The sequence below is a fragment of the Heptranchias perlo genome, chromosome 17 (assembly GCF_035084215.1).
Source record: "Heptranchias perlo isolate sHepPer1 chromosome 17, sHepPer1.hap1, whole genome shotgun sequence".
Lineage (NCBI taxonomy): Eukaryota > Metazoa > Chordata > Chondrichthyes > Hexanchiformes > Hexanchidae > Heptranchias > Heptranchias perlo.
In genome coordinates, this window is record NC_090341.1 from 10,035,726 (window position 1) to 10,061,263 (window position 25,538).

The 25,538-nt window shown below is 43.1% G+C and overlaps 1 protein-coding gene and 2 pseudogenes across 4 annotated transcripts in view; 1 reads left to right on the forward strand and 2 right to left on the reverse strand.

Moving 5' to 3' along the window:
• The window catches only part of LOC137334036 (glutathione peroxidase 2-like), a 24,339-nt pseudogene extending 14,545 nt beyond the window's left edge, over window positions 1–9,794 (reverse strand).
• Window positions 1–17,532, forward strand: part of LOC137334034 (uncharacterized protein C3orf62 homolog) — an 18,995-nt gene extending 1,463 nt beyond the window's left edge. Inside the window, exons 2-5 of one of the 4 annotated variants that reach the window (XM_067998455.1) lie at window positions 73–229; window positions 10,974–11,398; window positions 12,882–12,985; window positions 16,514–17,532. In XM_067998455.1, the coding sequence (XP_067854556.1) occupies window positions 10,983–11,398; window positions 12,882–12,985; window positions 16,514–16,767 (774 nt within the window). In that variant the 5' untranslated portion in view covers window positions 73–229; window positions 10,974–10,982 and the 3' untranslated portion in view covers window positions 16,768–17,532. Of the gene's footprint in view, window positions 1–72; window positions 230–3,751; window positions 3,922–10,973; window positions 11,399–12,881; window positions 12,986–16,513 lie in introns of those variants that run through there. The other 3 variants (XM_067998456.1, XM_067998457.1, XM_067998458.1) reach the window with 3 other exon arrangements.
• A 151-nt stretch (window positions 17,533–17,683) lies between these two features.
• Window positions 17,684–19,832, reverse strand: LOC137334035 (glutathione peroxidase 2-like; annotated as a pseudogene).
• Window positions 19,833–25,538: the final 5,706 nt, after the last annotated feature.

Here is a 25,538-nt window from a genome sequence, read left to right on the forward strand (position 1 = left end):
TTATCTGTCTGATGCTACCTGGAAGACAGCCATCGTGTTAGCCTTTACCTAATTCACTCAATCTTGTTGCAGGAGAAACTTGTGCATAGTGCTCATGAGAGGCAGGACACAGGAGGGGACATCTCCACATAATTCATCCCTGACAAGGAGCAGGCCATGGAACTGCTGGGGAGGTTCTCTGCTCTAGCTGCAGGAGATGGCAAGGTTGGTAGCACAGTGCTGGCACCAGGTTAGTGGGTGTACATCTACACAATTATCGTGGTGTGCCTGTGAAGCATCACACAGCCACAAACTTCCACAACTTTACGTAATCCCAAGGGGTTTATACTCACCCATTTTTAAAATTCATTCTTGGGATGTGGGTGTTGCTGGCAAGGCTGGCATTTATTGCCCATCCCTAGTTGACCTGAGAAGTTGATCATGGGTCTTCTTGAACCGCTGATAGCTAGAGTCATCTCTGCAGGAACATCCATGTCGAGGCTTATTTTTAGATGGAAAGTCATGCAGGGCAAAGCAAACGGCAGCTATGTATGGCACATAAACTGGAGCACATTGCAGTGTTCTTCTTGACCTGTCAAGGCAGTGAAGCATTCCTTAAGATCCCAAGGGTCTTCTCAAAGATGACTCTGGTAGATACGTGTGCTTTGTTGTAGCACTCCGCTGCTGTTCTTGCAACTCTTAGAGGGTTCATTATGCATGGGAACAAGAAATATGTCTTGTCACCCACAAACCATCCTTTGACATTATTTTCTTTGTTCAAGAGCTCCGGGAGGGCCAGATTCCAACAGATGAATATATTGTGGCAACGTCCAGCAAATTTCATGCTGACCTGATCGTGCAGGATTCTTTGTCCAGATTGTATGTGACAACATGCATTCAGAGAGTGGTAGTCTCTTTCTGTTTAGAAAATTGAGGGGTTGACTGAGAGCTCACAAAGCCACATGGATGTCATCTATTGCAACCTGGACCGTGGGAAAGTCAGCAAACCCCCAAAAAAACAGATGGCCCCATCTCGCTGATATTTTGCTGTGTTGTGGGAAAAATCACCACTCGGAGTCAGACTTAAAGATTCAACATGCAGTTTATTGGACAAAGCTTTGGGAGAAGTCCAAATTCCACGCTAACAGCTGTCATGCCAAAATGGATGAATTCCCCAGCTGTGTCTAAAAGTGTCAGTCACCTGATGAATACATACCCTGACTGCACCCTGGTTGATATTATACACATTCACACTGAAATGACCCAATGCCATAAAAGTTTTGTGGTTGTGACCTTCATAGCCACGGTCTGGGCAGATGACCATGGCTTTAGGTCTTCATGCAGCAGCTGGCACACTACTGCTCCACACTCTTCTAATACACAGCTTATATCTAAGGTGTTCATAAGACCCATGTTGTCTGTATATTCTTTTGGGGGTAGGTAATGCCTTATGGGTCATCTTTCTAAAATGCTACCTCTTTCTCCGTTCCTCCATCCTCTCCTGCTCCTCTTACTCCATCATAATAACATATAAGGGTATATCCATTGGAAATCCCATACCTGCCCCTGAGACGCTCTCTCTTTGTGGGTGGGGGTGGAAATATTCGCTAGTCTCACAATTTCACAGACAGTCAGAAGCAGGTTCAATGTTGTCCATACACAAAGCAAAAAAATCACTCCAAAAAGTCATTTCCAGCTGCAGTAACCACTACTCAAACTTTCAGCTTCAGGATGAAAAGCTCCTCGGATCCACCAGCTGATCCTGGCAATAGGTACGCATTATATTTCCCATTCTACCTTCCCCCTAGTGTATGTAAGTATAACTTCCGGAAATAGAGAGCTCCAGCACCATTGACCCTCATTTACATATATTAAAATCAGGTGCCTTAGGACTCAGAGCCTTTATTGCGGGATAAACCAAATCGCAACCAAAAAGGTAAGGTTTTCAAGAAAACGTCATATGGAGCCAGGAGGAGCAAGAGTGCTCCTCCCGGCTCCACAACACTCATGAGGGCTGCTGCTTTCCCGCAATCGCCCACTTTCCATGTGATGCCTTAATTTATTACTTGAGCATACCTTTTGCTCTCTTTACACTTCCACTACTGGCCCTTCTTTCTCAGTATATTTCTATTCCAGGACTCGCTTTCCATTGTATAGCCACTTCAGATCCCTTTGTCTGTGTTAACCCAGTGTCCATACCCATTCCTTACCTTTTCTTCCATGGCTGCTCTTGCAAAGATACTATACAATAAGAAAAGCACTGCCTTTCCTGTTGATATAAGAAACCAGTGCTCCTCTGGGTATCAAGGCTCATGGATATCCCAGTTGTCCATTTTTACCCAGTCAGCAACTCTTAAATCTTGGTTAGCTCACAACTTGCATTTCTATTATGCTCTTCACTTGTAGGACTCAGTCTGGATTTTTCCTTGAGAAAAAAGCTTATCTTCAAGCAGTGTAGAGGCTTGACCTGACAAATACAACGGAGCAGAGAGGCCTTCCACCAAAACTCCAGCACTAAAAACGGCACTGTAATTTCCTGCTCATGATTCCAATGTGGAGAGTCGACCATAGAAAGCAGAGAAAGAGACATGTCCCTGAGTACCCAACTCTGTCACATGCATATGAGGAGGGGTTGGGGCCAAATGCTCCCAGGATTTCCTTTCATTTCTGCTTACTTACCATCACTGAAAATCATCACTAATATTAAGTTGGCAGTGCTGAGTCTGTACAATGCCCTACAGGTGGGAAGAGATCAGAAAGGTGAAACACCACGTTGGGGTGTGATTCTGCACCACTGTCTTAGCTTGGAGTCACTTCCAATCTTGGAAGGTGCAATATCTGAGCTTTTAAAAGAACTTTATGATACTTACTAAGTGTTTAAAGTGAGCTGTACATAGTGAAATAATGAATTTCCCTCTGGGGATTCCATTGTTCCTGTGCTTTGAGAAGGGGGATGATGCAAACACGGATGAGGAAAGGATGGAAGTCAGGAGAGTGATATCATACATGCAGGCAACCCTCAACCCGCAGCTATCCATGCCATAGGGTTTACAGACCATAGAGATCCTATCTGGATTTTTCCTATAGGCATTGCCTGAGAAGGCTGTGTTTTCCCTGACAGAGATATGCCAGCTGTGGGAACCTGACCTTCAGCCTCATTCCACCAGGTGCACCAGACTTGTCTGTGACTTTGAAGGTGACAACAGCACTTAACGTTTATGCATCCAGATGCTTCCAGGCGGCAGCTAGTAACATTAGTCAGATTAGTCAGTCGGCTGTTCATTATTGCATTAGACATGGATGCCCTGTTCAGGGACACCTCTAAGTTTATTCAGTTTCACATGGAGACAGCAAAGCAGAGATAGAGAGCCATCAATTTCTTCCGAATGGCTTGATTCTCAAGTGCTCTTAAGGCCCCGTTTGAAAGCCCCACCAACTTCATCAACAGGATTTCATTCCCTTAATGTCCAGATAGTGAGTGATGCAAGCCACCCCATTCTGCATGTCAATGCATACTAGCCAGGGAGTAGCCAAGATTTGTTTACTCTTAGGCAATCCAGGATACCTGCACTGCTCAGCTAGAGCAATATGACAGGATAGCTGATAGAGAAGACCAGGATACCCATTTCAGCCTTGGCTAATAACTTCTTTTCAGCCTGAGGACAGAGGCCAAAAACAAGTTCTATCAAACTTTGCATGCTACCAGATCAAGATGGAACAGACTATTGGAATTCTTAAGTCCTGTTTCCATTGCCTGGACAGGTCAGGGGAGCTTTGGAGTATACGTCAGAATTGTAGTGGCTTGCTGCATCCTCCATAATTTAGCCATTACAAAGCACGGAAAGAGAGAGGATGAGGGTAGTGAAGATCAATCCCCTGCTTAGGATGAAGACATCCAGGAGAGAGAGGAGGTGGACCTGGACACCCAGCACGTGCCATCAGGTAGGAAATCATCAGCATCTTTCAATAAAGAGGATACCTCTCATCTGCATGACAGAATAAAGAGAGGAATAAAACATGAATTATCATATACAAGAGTTAACAGGAGGCCTCACCGGAAAAAATATACAAACAAATCAAATTGCCAGATATGTACATGTTTATTATCATCTTGTCCCTTCATTGTGCCCTACTATTTCTTAGCACCGTGACTACCCTTTGTGCCAAAAACACTTCACTCATGACTCTAACCTCATGTGATGCAACCTCAATGCCAGGAGGTGGTCAGTTTTGTGACTGGGATTGTACTGATTTAGTCCTGAAGAACTGAGTTGGTGTCTCAGTGACACGATGTTCTTGCAGGACCTGCTTGCGGTGTCACATTGCTGGCGCATACAATGACCCAGAAATTGCTCTGAGCGGCGAACCAACAGTGCTCGCCACTCCATAGATTTATACGAAACCAATAACTTACCGCGGTCTTTAATGCGGGCACTTCCTCTAATAGGAGGCAGAGAAGAGCCAGCGTTAGCTCCAGCGAAGCCAGGATCCATGGGAGAAGCAAGAGAATTGATCTCTCCCCTCGACCAATCAGATTGCAGCATTTTTAACAAGATGCGAATATTTATTGGCAGCTAGAACGTAAAATCCAGGGAGTGAAAGATACAACATTAAAATCATTTGTAAAAACAGTTATAGACAGCGAAAAAAAGAGGGTAAGAAATAATTGAATTAAATAAAAGAGACAGAAAGAAAAAGTTTTAAGAAAGTTTAATGACCAAGAACTATTAAAATAAGGAATAATGAGACTCACATTTTTAAAAGTTAATTTTTAGTTGTTTGGCAGCCATTAAGACTTACCGCGCTGTTAAAACTTAGTTTGGACCTGATATTTTTAAGCGTGCCTGTTTTGTGACAATATTAGTTACTTTCCAGCTGGGTAGAAGAGCAAGTTGGCACTGGTCCATTGATTCTGTTCTTTGCAGCAGATATTGCTGGTGAACCAGGATGAGCAAGTTCCTGATTTCCGCATTTGACTGCACATGTGCAAACACCAGAACTTGTTCCTCGATTCCGCCACTAACAACGGTGAGCACTGTTGAGCTCACTGTTCTTTTTTTAAACAATTTCTGGTCCAATGTCTACCTGACCAGGAGCTGCCTCCATTGCTGGCATTGAAGGTGACAGCATTAATGCATGTGCACTATCATTGTCTGCGATATCCGTGACCACTCCTTGAAGCCCAGGAGTGCTCAGCATGGGCTCAGTTATGCAAATGGTCTGCATGAGAGCAGGTCGATTGGCCCCAATTAAGTCCTGGAAGTCCTGAGATGGGGCTGCTCTTCAGGGTATCCATGGAAACAGTTATTGCTACCCCTGGTGTCAGCTTTGGCTCGGTGGTAGCATTCTCCTAGATGAATCAGAAGATTGTGGGTTAAAGCTCCATTCCAGAGACTTGAACGCATAATCAAGGCTGACACTTAAGTGCAATGCTGAGGGAGTGCTTTACTGTTAGTCCTTTTGAATGAGATATTGAACTGAGGCCACCTCTGCCCTCTCAGGTGGACATAAAAGTCCCCATGGCACTATTCAAAGAATAGCAGGATTAATGCCCAATATTCATCCCTCCACCAACATCACTAAATACAGATTATGTTGGCTGGCTGCAACTCTGGAGCTTCTACCTGGGCAGCCTGGTGTCACCTCACATGTGCCACTTGCGTGGTACTCATGGGTATGGCCAGATGCCTGCACAATGCACGTCCTGAGATACGGCAGCATCATGCACATCGTCTCCAGCCTTCACCATTCTACTGAACCCTGGATCTGTGTGTCCACAAATCAGTAAGCTATCTGGCCTAATAACAGTTGTCAGGTCCTGAAAAACAGTGGCCTGTAAGCTGGCCCCCGTTGTCTAAAAAGCCAGTATGAAGGGTGCTGTCCACACTGTTCCCTGCTGATACCCAAGCAGCAGTTTGTGCTTCCACAGAGGCGGAGTCATCGACTGGTGCCTGGCTAGTTCCAAGGTTGGGGGGATCTTGCAAATTGCTGTGTTGATTCCTGAAACAAAGAAAAATCTCCCATGATGTAACTGCAAATGAAGGCTGTGGACTCCAAAGTCACAGCAATCAGTTATCACACATCCTTGCAGACTAACATAGGTGTGATGTTCCTGAACATCCTTCTTTTCAGGTGAATGCACAAGAAATATGAGTCCCACAACTCCAAAGCCATGGGCAGCCTTTCCCTAAACTTCCACTGGGAAGGTGGCACATCCTCACCCAGATCCCTCATGCTATGTGAATCATAGCCTTCCTGTTCCTCCTCCTCATTATGATCTTCCTCTTCACAATTCTTTGCTCTCTGTTGCTGTGATGATTCTGCAGAAAAGGAGTGTATATGCTAAGAACAGTTAAGCGTTAAACACTTGGACTAGGGAGATAGAGAAGGGTGTGGAGGCTCCTGTGTAGCTGCCATGTCGCAGGAATGCCACAGCAACTGTCTGGGTGTGCGCCACTAACATGCAGCCTACACTGTTCCACCAATTTTACCATCAACCACTGCTGGAGGAGCGTGCCTTCCCAGCATCTCTATGACCTGCTCCTCATAAAAGGTGAATTCTCTAATATTCAGGATGCTTTCTCCCTTATCTTTCACAAGCATTGTGCACAGGTTTTCTGTAACAAACTTGAGTGCATTTGAGGGATCCCAGGTGACATTAGAGAACCGAAGTTATAGATCTGGTGGTATGATCCTTTTAAAATGGAGGAAGGAGTTTTCAGATTCTGCGTACAAGTAATTGCTGTTAAGGGAGATGACAACAAACATTGTGAGTTGGTGAACCTCTTAACCACAGTGCAGTGGGAAGAGTTACTTGTGCAGCTATTAATTTCAGAGTATCAGCAGTGTGTTCTACGGTGAAATTCTACGGGTACAATGCAGACATGTCCCCTCAAAGGAAAAGGTTGGCACTGCCAAATTTAGAGCCCCTGGTTGTCTAGAAGTATACGGGGCAAGATAAAGCAGAAAAAGAAAGCTTATGACTGTCACAGAAAACTAAATACTGCAGAAAGCCTAGAGGAGTATAGAAAGTACAGGGATGATGTAAAAAAGGAAATAAGGAAAGCAAAGAGAGGGCATGAAAAAATATTAGCTAGTAAGATTAAAGAAAACCCAAAGATGTTTTATCAGTACATTAAAAACAAGAGGATAGCTAAGGAAAAGGTGGGACCTATCGGTGATGATCAGGGTAACTTGTGTGTGTATAAGCAGAGGATGTGGGTAGGGTTTTAAATGAATATTTTGTCTCCATATTCACAAAGGAAAGGTCACAATGATCTGTACATAGTAGTTAAAGAGGAGAGGTGTGAAATATTGGATAAGGTAAACATAACGAGAGAGGAAGTACTAGAGGGACTGGAATCCTTGAAAGTCGATAAGTCACCAGGGCCGGATGGATTGTTTCCTAGGCTATTGAAGGAAGCCAGGGAGGAAATAGCGGATGCTCTGAGGATCATTTACTAATCCTCATTAGATACAGGGGAGGTACCGGAGGACTGGAAGACTGCAAACGTAGTACCATTGTTTAAAAAGGGTACGAGGGAAAGGCCGAACAATTATAAGCCGGTCAGTCTTACCTCGGGGTGGGCAAACTATTAGAATCAATACTGAGAGATAGGATAAACTGTCACTTGGAAAGGCATGGTTTAATCAGGGAGAGTCAGCATGGATTTGTTCAGGGAAGGTCATGCCTTACAAATCTGATTAAATTCTTTGAGGAAGTGACCAGGAGGATTGATGAGGGTAGTGCAGTAGATGTTGTCTACATGGATTTTAGTAAGGCATTTGACAAGGTCCCACATGGCAGACTGGTCAGAAAGGTAAAAGCCCATGGGATACAGGGAAATGTGGCAAATTGGATCCAAAATTGGTTCAGTAACAGGAAACAAAGGGTAAAAGTCGATGGATGTTTTTGCAAATGGAAATCCGTTTCCAGTTGTCTGCCACAGGGCTCAGTGTTGGGTCCCTTGCTGTTTGTGGTATATATTAATGATTTGGACTTGAATGTAGGGGGCATAATTGGCAAATTTGCAGACGACACAAAAATTGGCCGTGTAGTTGATAGTGAAGAGGATAGCTGTAGACTCCAATAAGATATCAATGGGTTGGTGGAGTGGGCGGAAAAGTGGCAAATGGAATTCAACCTGAAGAAGTGTGAGGTAATGCACTTAGGGAGGGCAAACAGTAAAAAGGAATACGCAGTAAACGGGAATATATTGAGAGGGGTAGAGGAAGTGAGAGACCTTGGTGTGCATGTGCACAGGTCCCTGAAGGTGGCAGTACAGGTAGATAAGGTTGTGAAGAAGGCATATGGAATGCGTTCCGTTATTAACCGAGGTATAGAATATAAAGCAGGGATGTAATGATAGAACTGTATAAAACGCTGGTAAGGCCACGGCTGGAGCATTGTGTGCAGTTCTGATCACCACGTTACAGGAAGGACGTAATTGCTCTGGAGAGGATGCAGGGAAGATTTACAAGAATGTTGCCAGGGCTTGAAAATTGCAGCTACGAGGAGAGATTGGATAGGCTGGGGTTGTCTTCCTTGGAGCAGAGGAGGCTGAGGGGTGACTTGATTGAGGTGTACAAAATTAAGAGGGGCCCAGATAGAGTAGACAGGAAGTATCTGTTTCCCCTAGCGGAGAGTTCAAGAACTAGAGGATATAGATTTAAGCTGATTGGTGGAAGGATTAGAGGGGACATGAGGAAAATCTTTTTTACCCAGAGGGTGGTGGGTGTATGGAATTCACTGCCCAAATTGGTGGTAGAGTCAGAGACCCTCAACTCTTTTAAAAAGTATCTGGACCTGCACCTAAAGTGCTGTAAACTGCAGGGCTACGGACCAGGTGCTGGAAGGTGGGATTACAATGGGCACCTGGTTGTTTTTCGAGCTGGCGCGGACACGATGGGCCAAATGGTCCCCTTCTGTGCTGTATCTTTTCTATGGTGTTGGTGCCCATGTTGCTAAAGGAAAAAAGAGACAGAGGCCGGTGTGTAACTTTGCTTGCCTTCGTCAGGTCATTGAATGTTTTCCAGCATTGGTCTGCAGTCCTGGGGTAAGAGGTATCACTCAGTGCCACCGCCACCTCCATCCACATAGCACAGAAGACTCTTTTCTAAGACTTCCTCCCATGAGCACCCAGCAATCTTGCTCGCTCTCTCTCTCTTTGCTGCATTTTGTACAGGTGTATCTGTAGGCTGGTCTAGAAAAATCACGTGCTCTTTTCTGCTTCCTTGCAATGCCCAGCTCCCTTCTTCCGAAGCTTGTCTGTCAGGTCTTTCACTTGAAAACATTCTTTAAAAGTACAACAGAATCTCACATGAGCCATCTATGATATATACCTGACAAATACCTCAGTCTTGTAATATTTTGAGTACTTATCTGCTCCTCCCCCAGACAGCAATTTTCATCCCTTCCAGCCTTTTTAGAGACCTGCCAAACAAATTTCCACACTCCCACTGCAGTGCTCCCATGTTACACAGGAGTTGAACTGCTAAAATACCAGTGGGTATTTATATTAGCTGGCATCACGTTATCTGGCAAGGTCTGCAAGCTATAGGTGGGGGGAATTCCTCCTCCATGACCCAACACTGATGTAAATGGCCCCATGAATTTTTGGGACCTTTCTGTTTCTACTTCTGCTTTTACTTCTGATGGCAACATTTACATTGCCATTTGGTCAGCCCCATCTCTTGTCCAATTTGATATAGTGATACTTTAGTAACTTCACACAAGGATCAACACATGCAAGTGTCTAAGCAGTAGTTAACAGTACAGAACAAGAATTATATTACCCGTTCCATTCTGGGTAGAAGGTGTGTCCGCTTCTCATTCCGCTCGCTTCTACACCCTATCAATTACGGACCTTCACTTTTATACCCTTAAAAGAAAGAATGGAACTGTGGCAAAATACATCCAATCAGGTATTTTCCCCAATAATCCCCTTAATTTACCCAATCATATGGACAACACATACTTGTCCAGAAGAGACAGTGCCTTGAGGCCCCCTCTTATCTCTCCTTATCCTTAGCACAATGTTTCTTAGTCCCTGCAGTTGATGAGTCACCCTATGGACCTTGAAGATAACGGGAGTGCTAGGTAGCTTCGTCATTCCAGTACGTCTAAAGGAGTGGAGATACCATTATGGTGCCTCCCTTAGTTTGCAATGACAGGATGTTCATAGCATTTAAGCATCCTGTAGCTGCAGTAAATTAATTCAAAGGCAGTCTACTTGGTGACACAGCAATTTCAGCTAAAGCTTTGACTATTCAACCCTTTCAAGCCTGTTTCCCCTAAATATCTTCTAAACCTATATTTCCTTACACTCTAGAGGTGCTCACAGTAACCACCTCTTTTGTTCAGTCTTGAACCCTCAGAAGGCAGCGGGTTTATTTAATTTACTGTGCTGCTACCAAAGTTGGCTCAGCATTGTAAACCAAATGTAGTATTAGACTCCCCTCGTCTTCAAGGACTGCTTCAAGCACCTCTCTCCCTTGCACAATGATCATTTCTGGCCTCTCATGCCTACTTCTTACCACTTCAAATATGTGTGCCATGACAAAGATAACTTAATAGTTGTAACCGTGTCATAAACGACTTCTACTCCTTCTGTACTTTGTGTAATTTATGAAAGAGGCAGAGAGAGTGTGTCTGTAGGGGAGAGGAGATAAATATAGTCTCAATTGATGAGAATCACTGTTCCAGTTTTTAAAGATTATTATTGACTTTAGTTATTGTCTGTGATGCTCTTGACTCTAAAACCACAACTCTGATGCAGAACAATGAAAGTTTGAGACTCAATGAAGTTGTGAGAATATCACACAATTTATAACAGTTCTTACCAATGTGAACGTTGATAGTTTTTGTTTATACCAGTTAAAACATTACAAATCAATATACATTTTCTGTTGCTAGTTTCCTGTAGCTTCGCATTACTCCTGTATGTGTTTCTAACGCTAAATAGTAAACTAGATTTTGTTGATATTTTTTCCAGTGAAATAAGATGTCTGAGAAACTGAGGCAGTGCAGGGAGGACCTAGCAGCAGCTCTGGACCGAGCTCTCGAGGACAACATTGTATCTCCTGTGTTCTCTTCAGACCCTGAGTGGCTTGAATCAGCAAGGTTGCTACAACCAAACACTGGTGCATTCATCAACCATCCCATTGCTAGAATGTATCCACCTTTCAATTCTCCACATCTCACCCAGCCAGTTCTGCAAGTATTGTCTGAGAGAGGACCGTATTACTGTGTGCCTGCAGAACTTGCCTTGATGGATTGCAATAATATTTCATTTAAAGTAAAGCGGCTTGTTTTTGGAAACACGGAAAGCTTTGTTGTGAATGCCAATGTTCCAGTACCTGATGGTCCCTTTGAGAATGGTTGTGAAAACACAGATAATTTTGCACAAGAATACATCAGGTACTGAATAACTAAGCTAGGAATTGTGTAAGTTTCCAACACTGGTTATACAACTTCCCATTAAATAGTGCTCCTCAACATGCAGGAAGATGTCTCAAAGAACTTTACAATGCGGAGGAAAAGGATATAATAGGGAAAGGGTAAACAAAAGAGAGGCCAGGATAGGAAATGGAAGGCACCCCTAAGAGGAGGATTTTGTGGAGGTTTTTGAAAGCAAGGAGGGCGGTGTCAAGGTGGAGGGAACAGGGTAGAGAGTTACAGTGGGCACAATTGTAGTGGCTAATAAGTGGTTGTTACTGGTGGAGTGGAGGCACAAGAGGTGAGAAACCCTGTAATAGAAGACCGTAGGGTGTGTGCAGCAACCATAAGGCAAGAGGACGAGATCATGAAGGTTAGGTGGGGTGAGGCCATGAAGAGATTTGAAAACAAGAGTAATTTTGAAATCAACATGCTGAGGTATGAGGAGTCTATAGAGCTTGGAAAGTACAGGGGTGCTGGGACTGTGGGACTCTTCTGTCAGTAAGTACACAGACTGTGTTGTTTTGCAGTAGTTGAATCTTCTCAAGAGTTGAGGTGGGGAGGTCAGCTAGGAAAGTATTAGAGAAGTTAAACCTTGAAGTGATGAAGGCATGGACTAGGGTTTCAGCACTGCATGGGGAAGATGGGGGTAGATGTAGGCAATGCCATGGAGATAGAATAAAGCAGCCTTGATAATGGAGCAGATGAGTGGAGGAATCTGAGTGCAGAATCAAGCACAGCACCAAGGTTGCACACCTTCTGACTCAGCTTGAAATGGTAGTTAGGAAGGTTGAAAGAGTCTAGGCCAGAAACAGAGGTATTGACGAGCCAAATAGGATGTCCTTGCTTTTGCTGACATTCAGCAAGAGGAAGTTTTGGCTCATGCAAGTCCTGATATCAGACATGATGTGGAGATGCCGGTGATGGACTATAACCTGGTGTTGTAAGATTCCTTACATTTGATATCAGACAGGCAATTTGAGAGTATGACGATAACCTTTAGGTTGATGGAAAAGGCAATGAAGTAGAGCTGGGAGTCATCAGCATACATGTGGAAGCTGAATCTATATTTCCAGATAATGTCTCTGAAAGGAAGCATGTGGTGAATGGGCCCTTTGCATACACCAGAGATGACCGTGCAATCAGAGGAGGCAAAACCATAGCAGCAATGTAGAGCCTGTGTCAGATAAGAGTGAAACGAGAAAATAGCAGTGTCTTGGTGGTGGACTGAGGAGAGACAGTCAAGGAGGATGGACTGGCCAATGGTGTCAAAGGCAGCAGAGGTTCAAGAGGATAAAGAAGAACCATGCCATGGTCATTGTCACACAGGATGTTATTTGTGATTTGAATTAGTGCAGTCTCAGTACTGTGGACAGGGCAAAAGTCAGATTTAAAGAACTCAAATAAGCGTTCTTTTTCTGATACTTTAATTTTTAAAAATAATGCATTTCCCTTTCTTCAAAAGTCCTTCACAAGAAACCAACAATTATGCATGTCTAGAAGCACAGGGAAATAGTTCTCCAAGCAATTCATGTGAAGAATTGACAAAGAATCTTCTGGAAGTCATAGGTAATAGTCATTTATTGCAGAACTACTCCATTATTTAAGTAACTAATGCTTTGAAATTAGCTTTTGTATGCCAATATTCAAATAAGCTAATGTATTCTTATGAAAGTCCATTGTACACTATTTTAACTGAGGCATTAATACATGGATTAGCAACTGTTAAAATACCAAACCAAGGCATTTAATACAAATGTATTAAGAAGAGCTCCATTTCAAAGCATAAGAGAACAAAAAAATTGGTGGGTGCATGTTGCAAGAGTGCCAAGCAATTAATGCATTCTGACGATGTTATAAACATGATTGTGAACCTTGGGTGATCTGTACAGGCACCACAACACAGATTTGTGTTATAATCTGTAATACACCCTCACAAGTCTTTTGTTGCTATTTTTTGAGGATACTGGGAGGGTACATTGGCAACCTGTAATACCATATTTGGGGTGGTGAAGAGTGAAATGCCTCTGTTCCATGTTTTGTGGTAAATAAACTATTTTGTTACTGTATACCCTATCCATATTTGGAGAAAGGGATCAATTGAATTTAACCTAATTCACTTATAAATTAGTTACATGGAGGACATTCATTTAATATTTACGTCTTACGTAAAACAGACACCTGAGGGTCCAATATGGCAGGCGGGGTGCATGCACTCATTCTACGCCGGAAGTGCACCCCCCACCATATTTGTAAAGGCTCCTCCATAGGCATCCAGGTCCTTTGCATATGCATATTGGGGGCCATCGCCTGTTTGAGACCTCCTTTTGCAAAATTTGATTGCACATGACCACTTGCCAGCCAAACCAATGGTTCCTACAACAAGAACAACAACAACAACTTGCATTTATATAGCACCTTTAATGTAGAAAAACGTCCTGAAGCACTTCACAGGAGCATTATCAAACAAAATTTGACACCTTGCGACATAAGGAGATATTAGGGCAGGTGACCAAAGAGGTAGGTTTTAAGGTGCATCTTAAAGGAGGAGAGGTGGAGTGGCATAGAGGTTTAGGGAGGGAATTCCAGAGCTTAGGGCCTAGGCAGCTAAGGCACGGCCGTCAACGGTGGAGTGATTAAAATCAGGGATGCAGAGATCTCGGAGGGTTGTAGGGCTGGAGGAAGTTACAGAGATAAGTTTGAACTTTTTTATTTACTTATTGTGGTCCTGGGCTGGCTCCACATTAAATCCAAAGGCAGCTGCCAGCCACAGCTTACTTCCCCCCCTTCCCGAACTCCCCTAACGACCATGGCCAGTATCTGAGTCGGCTGATCTTGCTGCCCCCCGGAACCTGCGATCTGTCTCTGGGATCGCGTCTGGTGCCCGCAGCTGGCAAATGAAGATGGTGGACCAATTTGTCATGGTCCTGCCACTGGCCTCATTAGGCACGTGCAGCGTACGCCGCAATGGGATCATGCCCCAAATCGTACATGTGCCGATTTCTAGGCCATTGTATCAGAACTCCGCTGGTCTCAAAGGAGACTGCATAATGACTGCACAACCCTGCGAGATCTCTGCGCTCCTGCAATTCGTGCCTCTTGCGCATCCTTGATTTTAATCACTCCACCGTTGGCGGCCGTGCCTTAGCTGCCTAGGCCCTAAGCTCTGGAATTCCCTCCCTAAACCTCTATGCCTCTCTCTCCTCCTTTAAGATGTACCTTAAAACCTATCTCTTTGACCAAGCTTTTGGTCACCTGCCCTAATATCTCCTTATGTGGCTCGGTGTCAAATTTTGTTTGATAATCGCTCCTGTGAAGTGCCTCAGGACATTTTACTACCTCATTTGATCTCCTTGATAAACAGATAATAAATATCTGGGGCTAGTAGTTTACACAAAAGTGACGGCCATTGCATTACTCATAGGTGAGTTAAGTTTCTGTTGACACATAGGAACATTGGAACAGGAATAGGCCATTCAGCCCCTCGTGCCTGCTCCGCCATTTGATAAGATCATGGCTGATCTGTGATCTAACTCCATATACCTGCCTTTGGCCCATATCCCTTAATACCTTTGGTTGTTAAAAAGCTATCTATCTCAGATTTAAATTTAGCAATTGAGCTAGTATCAATTGCCGCTTGCGGAAGAGAGCTCCAAACTTCTACCACCCTTTGTGTGTAGAAGTGTTTTCTAATCTCGCTCCTGAAAGGTCTGGCTCTAATTTTTAGACTCTGCCCCCTACTCCTAAAATCCCCAACCAGCGGAAATAGTTTCTCTCTATCCACCCTATCTGTTCCCCTTAATATCTTATAAACTTCGATCAGATCACCCCTTAACCTTCGAAACTCTAGAGAATACAACCCCAATTTGTGTAATCTATCCTCGTAACTTAACCCTTGAAGTCCGGATATCATTCTAGTAAACCTACGCTGCACTCCCTCCAAGGCCAATATGTCCTTCCGAAGGTGCGGTGCCCAGAACTGCTCACTGTACTCCAGGTGCGGTCTAACCAGGGTTTTGTATAGCTGCAGCATAACTTCTGCCCCCTTGTACTCTAGTCCTCTAGATATAAAGGCCAGCATTCCATTAGCCTTCTTGATTATTTTCTGCACCTGTTCATGACATTTCAATGATCTATGTACCTGAACCCCTAAGTCCCTTTGGACATCCACTGTTTTTAACTTTTTACCATTTAGAAAGTACCCTGTTCTATCCTTTTTTGATCCAAAGTGGATGACCTCACATTTATCTACATTGAATTCCATTTGCCACAGTTTTGCCCATTCACCTAATCTATCAATATCGCTTTGTAATTTTATGTTTTCATCTACACTGCTTACAATGCCACCAATCTTTGTCTCATCGGCAAACTTAGATATGAGACTTTCTAAGCCTTCATCTAAGTCGTTAATAAATATTGTGAATAATTGAGGCCCCAAGACAGATCCTGCGGGACTCCACTAGTCACATCCTGCCAATGTGAGTACCTACCCATTATCCCTACTCTCTGTCGCCTTTCGCTCAGCCAACTTCCTAACCAAGTCCGTACTTTTCCCTCGATTCCATGGGCTTCTATTTTCATGAACAGTCTCTTATGTGGGACCTTATCAAATGCCTTCTGGAAGTCCATATAAATAACATCCATTGACATTCCCCTGTCCACTACTTTAGTCACCTCTTCAAGTGGTTTATTTTCTGTAAACCACCCATCCCTGACATGTTCATGCAATGAAACTATTAGTGGCCATGTGTTGCAAATGTTTCATTCTTAAAGCTTCAGTGGTTGCTTATGGGAAGAGTACATTTAAACTACTTTGCCAGCCTTCCCTAAGTTTCAAATAATCACTAGTTTAAGATTACTTCTATCCAAACTAACCTGAATTAACAGGTTAACTCAAAAAGTAAAAACTTTAGATATTCACTTTAAGTTTAAAACATATGTTTCAATCAAAAAGACTATTTTAAGGTTTTGGGGAAGCAGATATGATTGCTCCATCATGAAAACATGTATTGGTTTACAGATATTTAATAGGCAGCTTTGGTGAATTGTTTTGCCATTGTTCTGCCGCATTTAACTAATGCCTTGTGTTTTATGAAGAGAGCACCAGTATTCGAACACTTGAAGCCTTGGCAGGAAAGCTGGAACCTTTAAGCGAATCCTATCTATCTCCCTCTCAATCTGCCGGGTCAGTATCTGCAGAAGACACTCTAGCCCTTTTCTTTGCGGATCCACCCTATAGCCCAATAAAGAAAGAACCACACATTGGGAAATACAGAGTCTCAGATGATGACAATCTGATTAATATTGTCTTGGACATGGAGGAGGATTACAACTTGGTGAAAAAATTATAGGTATAAATAAATAAAGTGACTGGTTAAAAGGAACACCTAATGCCGAGCACATCCTGGTACTACATTTGACTGGTCTGGAAGTTGAGAGGACACATGCGTTAAAACTGTCTTGAAGCTGGAATTCTTTCCCAGCTTTTTATGGGAGCAGGAACATCTACTAAAAGATCCAAATAAATTGCAAAAGCAATTACTTTCTTTTAGTTTACACAACTGGGCTGGAAAGTCCTTGAGTGAGGATATGAAAAAGGATCACCATTCTGCTCCTGACATTGTAATGCACTGCCCGTGGGAAACAAACAAACCAAAAAAACTAAGTAGTTGCAATTCTGTTACGTGTTTGGCCTCAGGATGAAACAGAACACATAAAACGCTTGGTGGGGATCCCATTGTGAAATAAGAGCCTCGACCTTCAGTTTTAAGTACAAAAGGCCATGTCGATCCTCATCTGATGGCACTAATGATTCACACAACTCTGGAAAGAAAACCAGGGACTGTCACAAGTTATCTAGTTGTACCATACTATTAAACTTAGTATGTTGGCCAGTTATACAAGGTAAGCGAGAAGTTGCAATTTTTTTATTACAAGCCCAAGCTCATGGTCAGTATAACAATGGACACTCCCCTCCATTTAAAAATACTGACAAATGTATTAAATACTTTATATATTAAATGTCATGCTATTTGTTCCAAAGAGGAGTGCAGATATGTAAAACAGTTGTAGGTGCTGAATGAATAGTTTTTGTGGAATAAACAGTGTTGGTTGAACATGTAGGATCTTATGAGAAGTTATTTCCCAAGCACAGGGTTAATACTCCCAGCCTGAAAACACACTTCAGTTGAGGTCCCACGACATGGTACTAACGCAAGAAAAAGCTTCTGCCTAATTTCTGTGTAATTAAACTGTGGTGAGAGACAATTTTTCATCAAAACAGCTTTATTAGAAGAGCGTCCCTTACGTTGTCACGTTATAAATTAGACTTTTACAGGCTGCATCAAGTACTTTTTGGTTGACCTTTCAAAAAGCACCATCATATAGTAAAAGGCCTAATAGCAAACTAGTTCGGCTCATTATTACGGCGAGGAATCTTCTTTCCGGAATATGGAGGAGATGCGTGTCTTTTCCGTTTACCAGAAAAGCATTTCTAAACAGAGAGAACAGACCTATGATTAGCACTTAAACAATGCAGAGGATCTAATGTTTCTTACACGTGATAGTTGCTGTATGACGTTAAGATTTTACACCTTATATCGCGCACTCTTGACTAAACCTATATGACTATCATATCGTAAAATGCCTAACGTTAACAGGCCACCACAATTTAACATAGTACAGATACAATTTTTACATCTGCAGTTTTAAATGGTCCACTGTTATTAGACCTTTCGCAGAAGAGTTCTGATGTCTTCTTCAATGTCAAGGGTAGGGAAATATCTGCTGTAGCGCCTGTATGGCTCTCCATCCGCCGTAATGAGGAATTTCTCGAAGTTCCAGGCGATATCGTACCGACGGACCGGGCTCCAGATTATGTACTTGGGGTCGTTCATTATGGTGCCTGGTTCGTCGAAAGGTTGAGGCAATTTTTCTTTCAGAAAAGTGAAGATTGGATTCGCGTCTGCTCCGTTCACCAGGGTCTTTTCAGTCAGAGGGAAATTCGGCTCAAAGCCGTCGCCTGGACGGACATACTTCAAGGTGTTAAGAATCTCCTCATTTTCGGCGTTTTCCTATAAAACCAAATGGTAAAACAATGTCAACTACAAAAATATTTGGCCGGTGCATTCCACTTCTGAGCCCGTCAGCTCAATCTTCCGCCCAATTACTTCAAATGGTCATATTTGCAGCATTTCGACAAGCAGCTGAAACTTGAATGTTACATTTCCATTTTAGGCAAGTTATTCCCTATAAGACGAGCGCGATATTTGCTGTTTATTTCCAACATCCTTTTGAATAATGGCTTGTTACCCTGTACAAACTTTTCTACGCGCCTCAGAAAATTGGAAAAGTTTTCCGAAAACGCAACAATCCGTGAAGCTCACAAAGCAGGAGTTCTAGAAACCGATACCCACTTAGAGAAAGTGACACTGCGGTGCAAATTACTCTCCGGATTTAGATATTTTATAAACTGCTAAAGTAAAGTAATTCGTTGTACGTAACACGCTTGGAGACTTTTGAGACATGTAATAAGGCGCTAGATAAACGCAAGTCTTTCCAAGGATGATAACTCCTCGAAACACTGATAAATCACTCTCAGTCGACCACGAAAAGATTGGAGGTCAAAATTTGTTCCCATATCACTATTGAGGTTAAAATGAGAAGTCTAGTCTTACTACATTGTACTTTAAAAAAACTCCCACCATAACTTAGTCGATACCAAACAAGACCCTGCATTTTCCAAAACATATGACTCGAAAACGATTGCATCTAATAATTTATATAAACCACAAGAATGTTAAAAGTATTGTATTTATTAGTTTATTAACAGTGTAGCTTCAAAACTTCCAAACGTAATTGTAACTACATTAACGGGGGCTACTACAACTTTAAGTTACTGGTTTATTTAAAACACGAGGTTTTCACAAATCAATTAAAATAAGTGGGGAAATGTCTCGGTCAAAAACACAATTTTTTCCCCTTAAAAATCGTCAAACTTACTTGGTAACCGAACTGATTGCAGGGAAAACCCAGAACCACAAACCCCTGGTTGCCGTAACGGCTCTGGAGCTCGTTCATGTCGTGGTAATCCCTGCTGGTCGTGCCTCAAAGGGAGGCAACGTTTTCAATCATCACCACCTTTCCTTTGAGCTTGGAGAAATTTAGGATTTCGCCGTCGAGAAGTTTAGTGGAAAACCCATAAAATCTCCTTCCAGAGCTGCCCGCCATCTTCTTAACTAGTCTTCTAAACTCTTCCTCGTCCGTTACTCTTACTTTACTGTCCGGGAAGTGGAGCCACGTGTCCCAATGTATCGAATCACAAACCGAAAGTCCTGATGTAGAATATGTTATTAAATATGGTTTAAAAATACACGTACTGTCCTAGCAAAGCTAAACCAAAACAGGAAGACCCATTAAATGCGTTTGGTAAAATATATGTATCTGGTAGGTTTTTTTGTGATTGTTTTAATCATATCAAATTACACCCATGAGCATCACGTTGCGTCAAAGCAGCATTCAGGAAATGGTGACATCAATTGTTTGCGTAGACACTTTTAAACCTAACACGAGAGATAAATTCAGAATAAACTCCGAGGAAATTGTGGAGCTAAACAACTTCTTCCCAACTGGACAAGCCAATGTGGAGCACAGCTTGCCTGCTGTAGTTTCAAGGGAATGGTCTTGTGAATGTTCCCTATGCCATACTCAATTCCCGACATGACCGAGGAGGAGTAAAATCCCAGGCTGGATCACAAGATCTCTCTAGGGCTGAAAAGAATCTTATAGGCAGAATCCCTTTGCAGCTAAGTTGGTCACTTTGAGCCCTGGGGCTGAGTTTGGATCTGCACTCTTCAAAAAGTATTCAAATAGTATATTCGGTGGCCTTTTAGGTGACACCTTTCTGTCTGCTCACTGTGATTGCCTTGGCAACGGGCAGTAATCACCAGGCATTGTTCTGTGATTTTCAAATGCGAAGGATTCGAAAATTTCATTTCCACACCGTTCACCTGACGAAGGAGGAAGCCTCCAAAAGCTTGTGGAATTTAAAATAAATTTGTTGGACTATAACTTGGTGTTGTAAAATTGTTTACAATTGTCAACCCCAGTCCATCACCGGCATCTCCACTTCAAAAAGTATGACAATGATAGAAGGCAATAAATACATTAACAGCCAGTAATTGGGAGACTGTTGTGTCAGTTGAAATAAATTGTTAAAAACAGAAATTTGCATCCCTGGAGTTGCAGTGGGACCTGACCCGAGTTGATCCAATTGAAATACTCGTAGCTGACCGGTATTCAAAATTGTGTCAGTGAGAAACTGTGCAAGAACTTTGCATTACAAATTCAAGCAAATTTGATCAGCTTCAAATAAATTTCTTCTGTAACAAGTCCAGAAACCAAAAGCGGAGAACTAAAATTGTTATCTAGCAAACCAGAAACGACTAAACAAGTGGTTTTCAAACTTTTCTGTGTTAGGGAATCCCTGCACATATTTGTACACTCTCCTGGACCCTGAAAATACATCTCGTGACCACCTGCAAAGACTGACACGTTCTCAGGGATTTCCTGTCCTGAACTCCGAAAAAACAGTGCCAGTTCCCAAAAGGAAAATACTGCTTTCATTGCAGAAAATATTTGTATTAGCAATATACAGCATCAGTAATAATATGCAACAAGCCAACAAATACATAAAACACAGAATTCTTGAGATACTGTGCTAAAGGATCGAATGCCTGACCTCAGACAGAAATATCTGAGGTCTTCTGGGTCCCAGTATAAACACTTGAGCATTAAGCGACGTTTGGGCCCTTTCAGGGGTGGGAGACAGTAGAGAAATCTGCTGTTGATTGTAAGGAATCTTACAACACCAGGTTATAGTCCAACAGTTTTATTTGAAAATCACAAGCTTTCGGAGCTTACCTCCTTCGTCAGGTGAGTGAGTGAAGGGTTCTAAAATCGCATAGCATATATTAGGCTGGGAGACAATCACAGCAATCAAAGGTGTCGTTGGTGTTCAGACAGGTTAACCACGGAAAACATTACATCCCAGTATACTGAATACACAATGGGTCAGATTACACAGACAGAGAGAGAAAGAGACCCAAAAGGCAGAGAGAGAGAGAGAGAGAGAGAATGTCCAGTTGTATTAAAAACAGATAACTTTTTTCCCCGCTGGTGGGGTTACGTGTCGCGTGACATGAACCCAAGATCCCGGTTAAGGCCGTCCTCATGGGTGCGGAACTTGGCTATGAATTTCTGCTTGACGATTTTGCGTTGTCGTGTGTCTCGAAGGCCGCCTTGGAGAACGCTTACCCGAAGATCGGTGGCTGAATGTCCATGACTGCTGAAGTGTTCCCTGACTGGGAGGGAACCCTCCTGTCTGGCGATTGTTGCGCGGTGTCCGTTCATCCGTTGTTGCAATGTCTGCATGGTCTCACCAATGTACCATGCTCCAGGGCATCCTTTCCTGCAACGTATGAGGTAGACAACGTTGGCCGAGTCACAGAAGTATGAACCATGTACCTGGTGGGTGGTGTCCTCTCGTGTGATGGTGGTATCTGTGTTGATGATCTGGCATGTCTTGCAGAGGTTGCCATGGCAGGGTTGTGTGGTGTCGTGGACGCTGTTCTCCTGAAAGCTGGGTAATTTGCTGCGAACGATGGTCTGTTTGAGGTTGGGTAGCTGTTTGAAGGCGAGTAGTGGAGGCGTGGGGATGGCCTTAGCAAGGTGTTCGTTGTCATCGATGACATGTTGAAGGCTGCGGAGAACATGGCGTAGTTTCTCCGCTCCCGGGAAGTACTGGACAAGGAAGGGTACTCTGTTGGTTGCGTCCCGTGTTTGTCTTCTGAGGAGGTCTATGCGATTCTTCGCTGTGGCCCGTCGGAACTGTCGATCAACGAGTCGAGCGTCATATCCCGTTCTTACGAGGGCGTCTTTCAGCGTCTGTAGGTGTCCATTGCGTTCCTCCTCGTCTGAGCAGAGAAAAAGAACAAACAGTGCACCTCAATGAGATCTCATCTAGAGCAGAGTCAGGAAAGACTGGCTAGGGTATGAATTTCTTAAAGAGATGATAATGTGATATAGTATTTGTAGAGGTTGAATGAGGGAAATGTAAAAAAAAATCTGACTTTTTCCCTTGAGCGATCAAGGGCCACAAAATATGGTTCCAAGTGATCATGCATTGGGCTGCACATCTTTTCATAACTTTTATCCATGCCCCCTGGTGAAATGTTACTGAAAGAATACCTGTAAGGCACATCATTTTCTTCATTACCATGCGCTGGGTATAGACAAAGATTCTAATCTACCTGGAAGTCTGCTGACTACATCTCCCCCATATTCTGGGAGTCAACTGTCCCTGCACCTGAGATTGAAAAGTAACAGGAAGCGGAAAGTTGGATTCAAGTTTTATCCTTCCAAATTTTCTGCCCTTCTCTCGGGAAGATGATTGGTAAGCCAAAAGCACAAGTAGATTAAGCATGAGACTGCATAGTGGGTGTCAGCAGGCTACACAACTGTACCCTCATCCAAGATGCCCAATCACAAGGGTGACAATTTTTGTCTTCATTATGCCCTATAAAAAGATGCCCACATGGCATAGTGGAGCAGAAAAATGAGCAGAGATAAGTGATGCAGGATATCAATTTTGAACTTGGTGGGTATTTCATGCAGCTAATTAAATCAGCACAGGGAACTCCCACCAGGAACAGGCGAGAGCTTCATTATAATACATTAATGAGCGATGAATGACATCATTTAAACATCCCCACCATTGTGAGCCCTTTACATGGATTCCAAATGGATTCTTAACGACATCAATGCACAATGGAAGCCCATGAGTGCTTGGCAGCAGCTGAAGGTGGCTTTTAAAATTTAGATGGCCAAAGAACCGCGAAGTGCAGGTTTGGAAGCAATTATATGTGTTTCTTTACACCTTTGTCTGTTCTTTTTTTAAACCAGTTAGTTGCAGGTCCAAATGAGACTTTATCCACAGGTTCTGCGACTAGCATATTTTATATCAGTTCTGGAAATATGAACAATGTGTTTCTCGAAGGGAATCACACAGTTTTGATGTTTTCAGGAGGAGCAACGGAGGGATGCCAGGGAGCTGACGTTTCAGCAGCAGGACTGTACCCACTTGCCATTATTCTCCCACCCTCTAAAACCGGCAGAGATGCTCTTACCTAGACAGGGGGAGCTGGTGCATGGGAACATCATCATCTCCAATTTCCCCTCCGAATCACGCACCATCCTGACTTGGAAATATATCGCCATTCCTTCGTAGTTGCTGGTCAAAATCCTGGAACTCCCTACCTAACAGCATTGTGGGAGCACCTTCACCACATGGATTAAGCAGTTCAAGAAGGCGGCTCACCACCACCTTCTCAAGGGCAACAAATGCTGGCCTTGCTCGCAACGTCTATATCCTGAGAATGAATTTTTAAAAAATTGTCTGTTGCAGGTTCTGATTCATCTGGGAGACAGTGGTAAATTTGTACCTGCCTGCTGTTAATATAATCTGCATCCAAACTGCAGCACAGACAGGTCTCTGCCACTGACTACAGAGGTCAGTTCAACCTTTAACTTTTATGCCTTGGTCTTTTGCAGGCTTGATACAAAATTTTGGGATGGATACGTTGGAGGACCAAAGCTCAGTGTTCGCTTCGTCGGCCATGAAAGGGTTAGGTGCTGGGCCACTCCATCACTTGCCTCCTGACTGCATGTAGTGCCTCTGCATTCTGTTTCCTTCTTTCCTGCCTTGCCTCCTCAGTTCCGCCAAAGGCTGCCATTGGGTTAAAGTGCCTTTTGAACCTCTGCCAACAGGACCAGGAAGCTTTGCTGGTTTTTCCAGCTCTGAGATGCAGAGATCAATTACAAAACCCTTCCACCACCCTGGCAAAGATCAGCTTAAATCAGCATAAACCAGGTATCGAACCTGGGATGTTCTTAGTCTGTGTGACTCCTTATTACTGCAATCTCAGCTGCATCATATATTTGCAGAATTGTACATTGTAGCTGAGGGCAGACAGTTCCTCTTTTTGAACATCCTGAGCTTCTTGCTCTTTACAGATCTCGTGACCCCTGCTGAAAAGTGTGTGCGTGTTGGATTACAGCAGAATATTAGAGTTAATTGTAATGGCCTCCCAAAATTCAATAGCTTGCTAATGCTCCTACATTACAACAGTGGCTACACTTCAAAAGTATTTCAATGGCTGTAAAGCACTTTGGGACGTCCTAAGCTTATGCTTTTTATTCATCCTGTCACAGGATTGGAACACAATTTATTGTGTGGCAGTGTTTATAATTACTTGATGCTTTGGACCGCACAGGTGAGGAAAGCCATTTGGCCTCCATTAGCTCATACATCTAGAAAGCAGCTAAAGACTCCTGATCACAGCTCCCAGCCATTTCTTAATTGATTTCTGGGCTGTGGCCTCTACTACCCTATCCCGAAAATCCACATTGAACATTGTCTATGTGAAGAAGAACTTCCTGATACCATTTCTTGATTTGCCTTTCACTCATTTGAACCTGACAGTAGGCATGATGTCTGTTTCAAGCTTGGCTAAGCAACACAAAAATTAGACCAAAGTCTAAAGTGGTAAATCTGATTTTCATGTGTTTTTTTTTATTTGAAAGCTTATAAACATTTGAGTGAAAACTTGTAAATGTCATCCACTAGCTTTCCAGTGACCCGATCAATGTGCTATTTTTTAAAAATTGCCTGGAAACAGTGGTATGACTCATTATAGTGAGACATCTGGAGTGTTGATTCAGAGTTATCATGTAGTTAGTTACAATCCCAGCTGGTGGCAGTGTTGGCTTTTCACACACAAGTAGCATGAGATAATTAGAATGAGTAGGAATTCAAAGATGGCAGTATGTTGGGAGTAGTAACACAAAGCAGCAAGGAGTGGGAGGACACAGGTTTGATATGCTACTGCGTTTAGTTCCTAATCTGAGCTATGCCGGGTAGGGAGATGCTACTCAGAGACATCTCTGCTGCTAGGAGCAAATATTCAAAATGTGGGAACAATCAGATCGAGGTGTTGCTACCGAGTACCTCTTTGGTTGCGCGTTAAAATTATGAATTCACTGTTTGGGAGCTGAAGTATGTGGG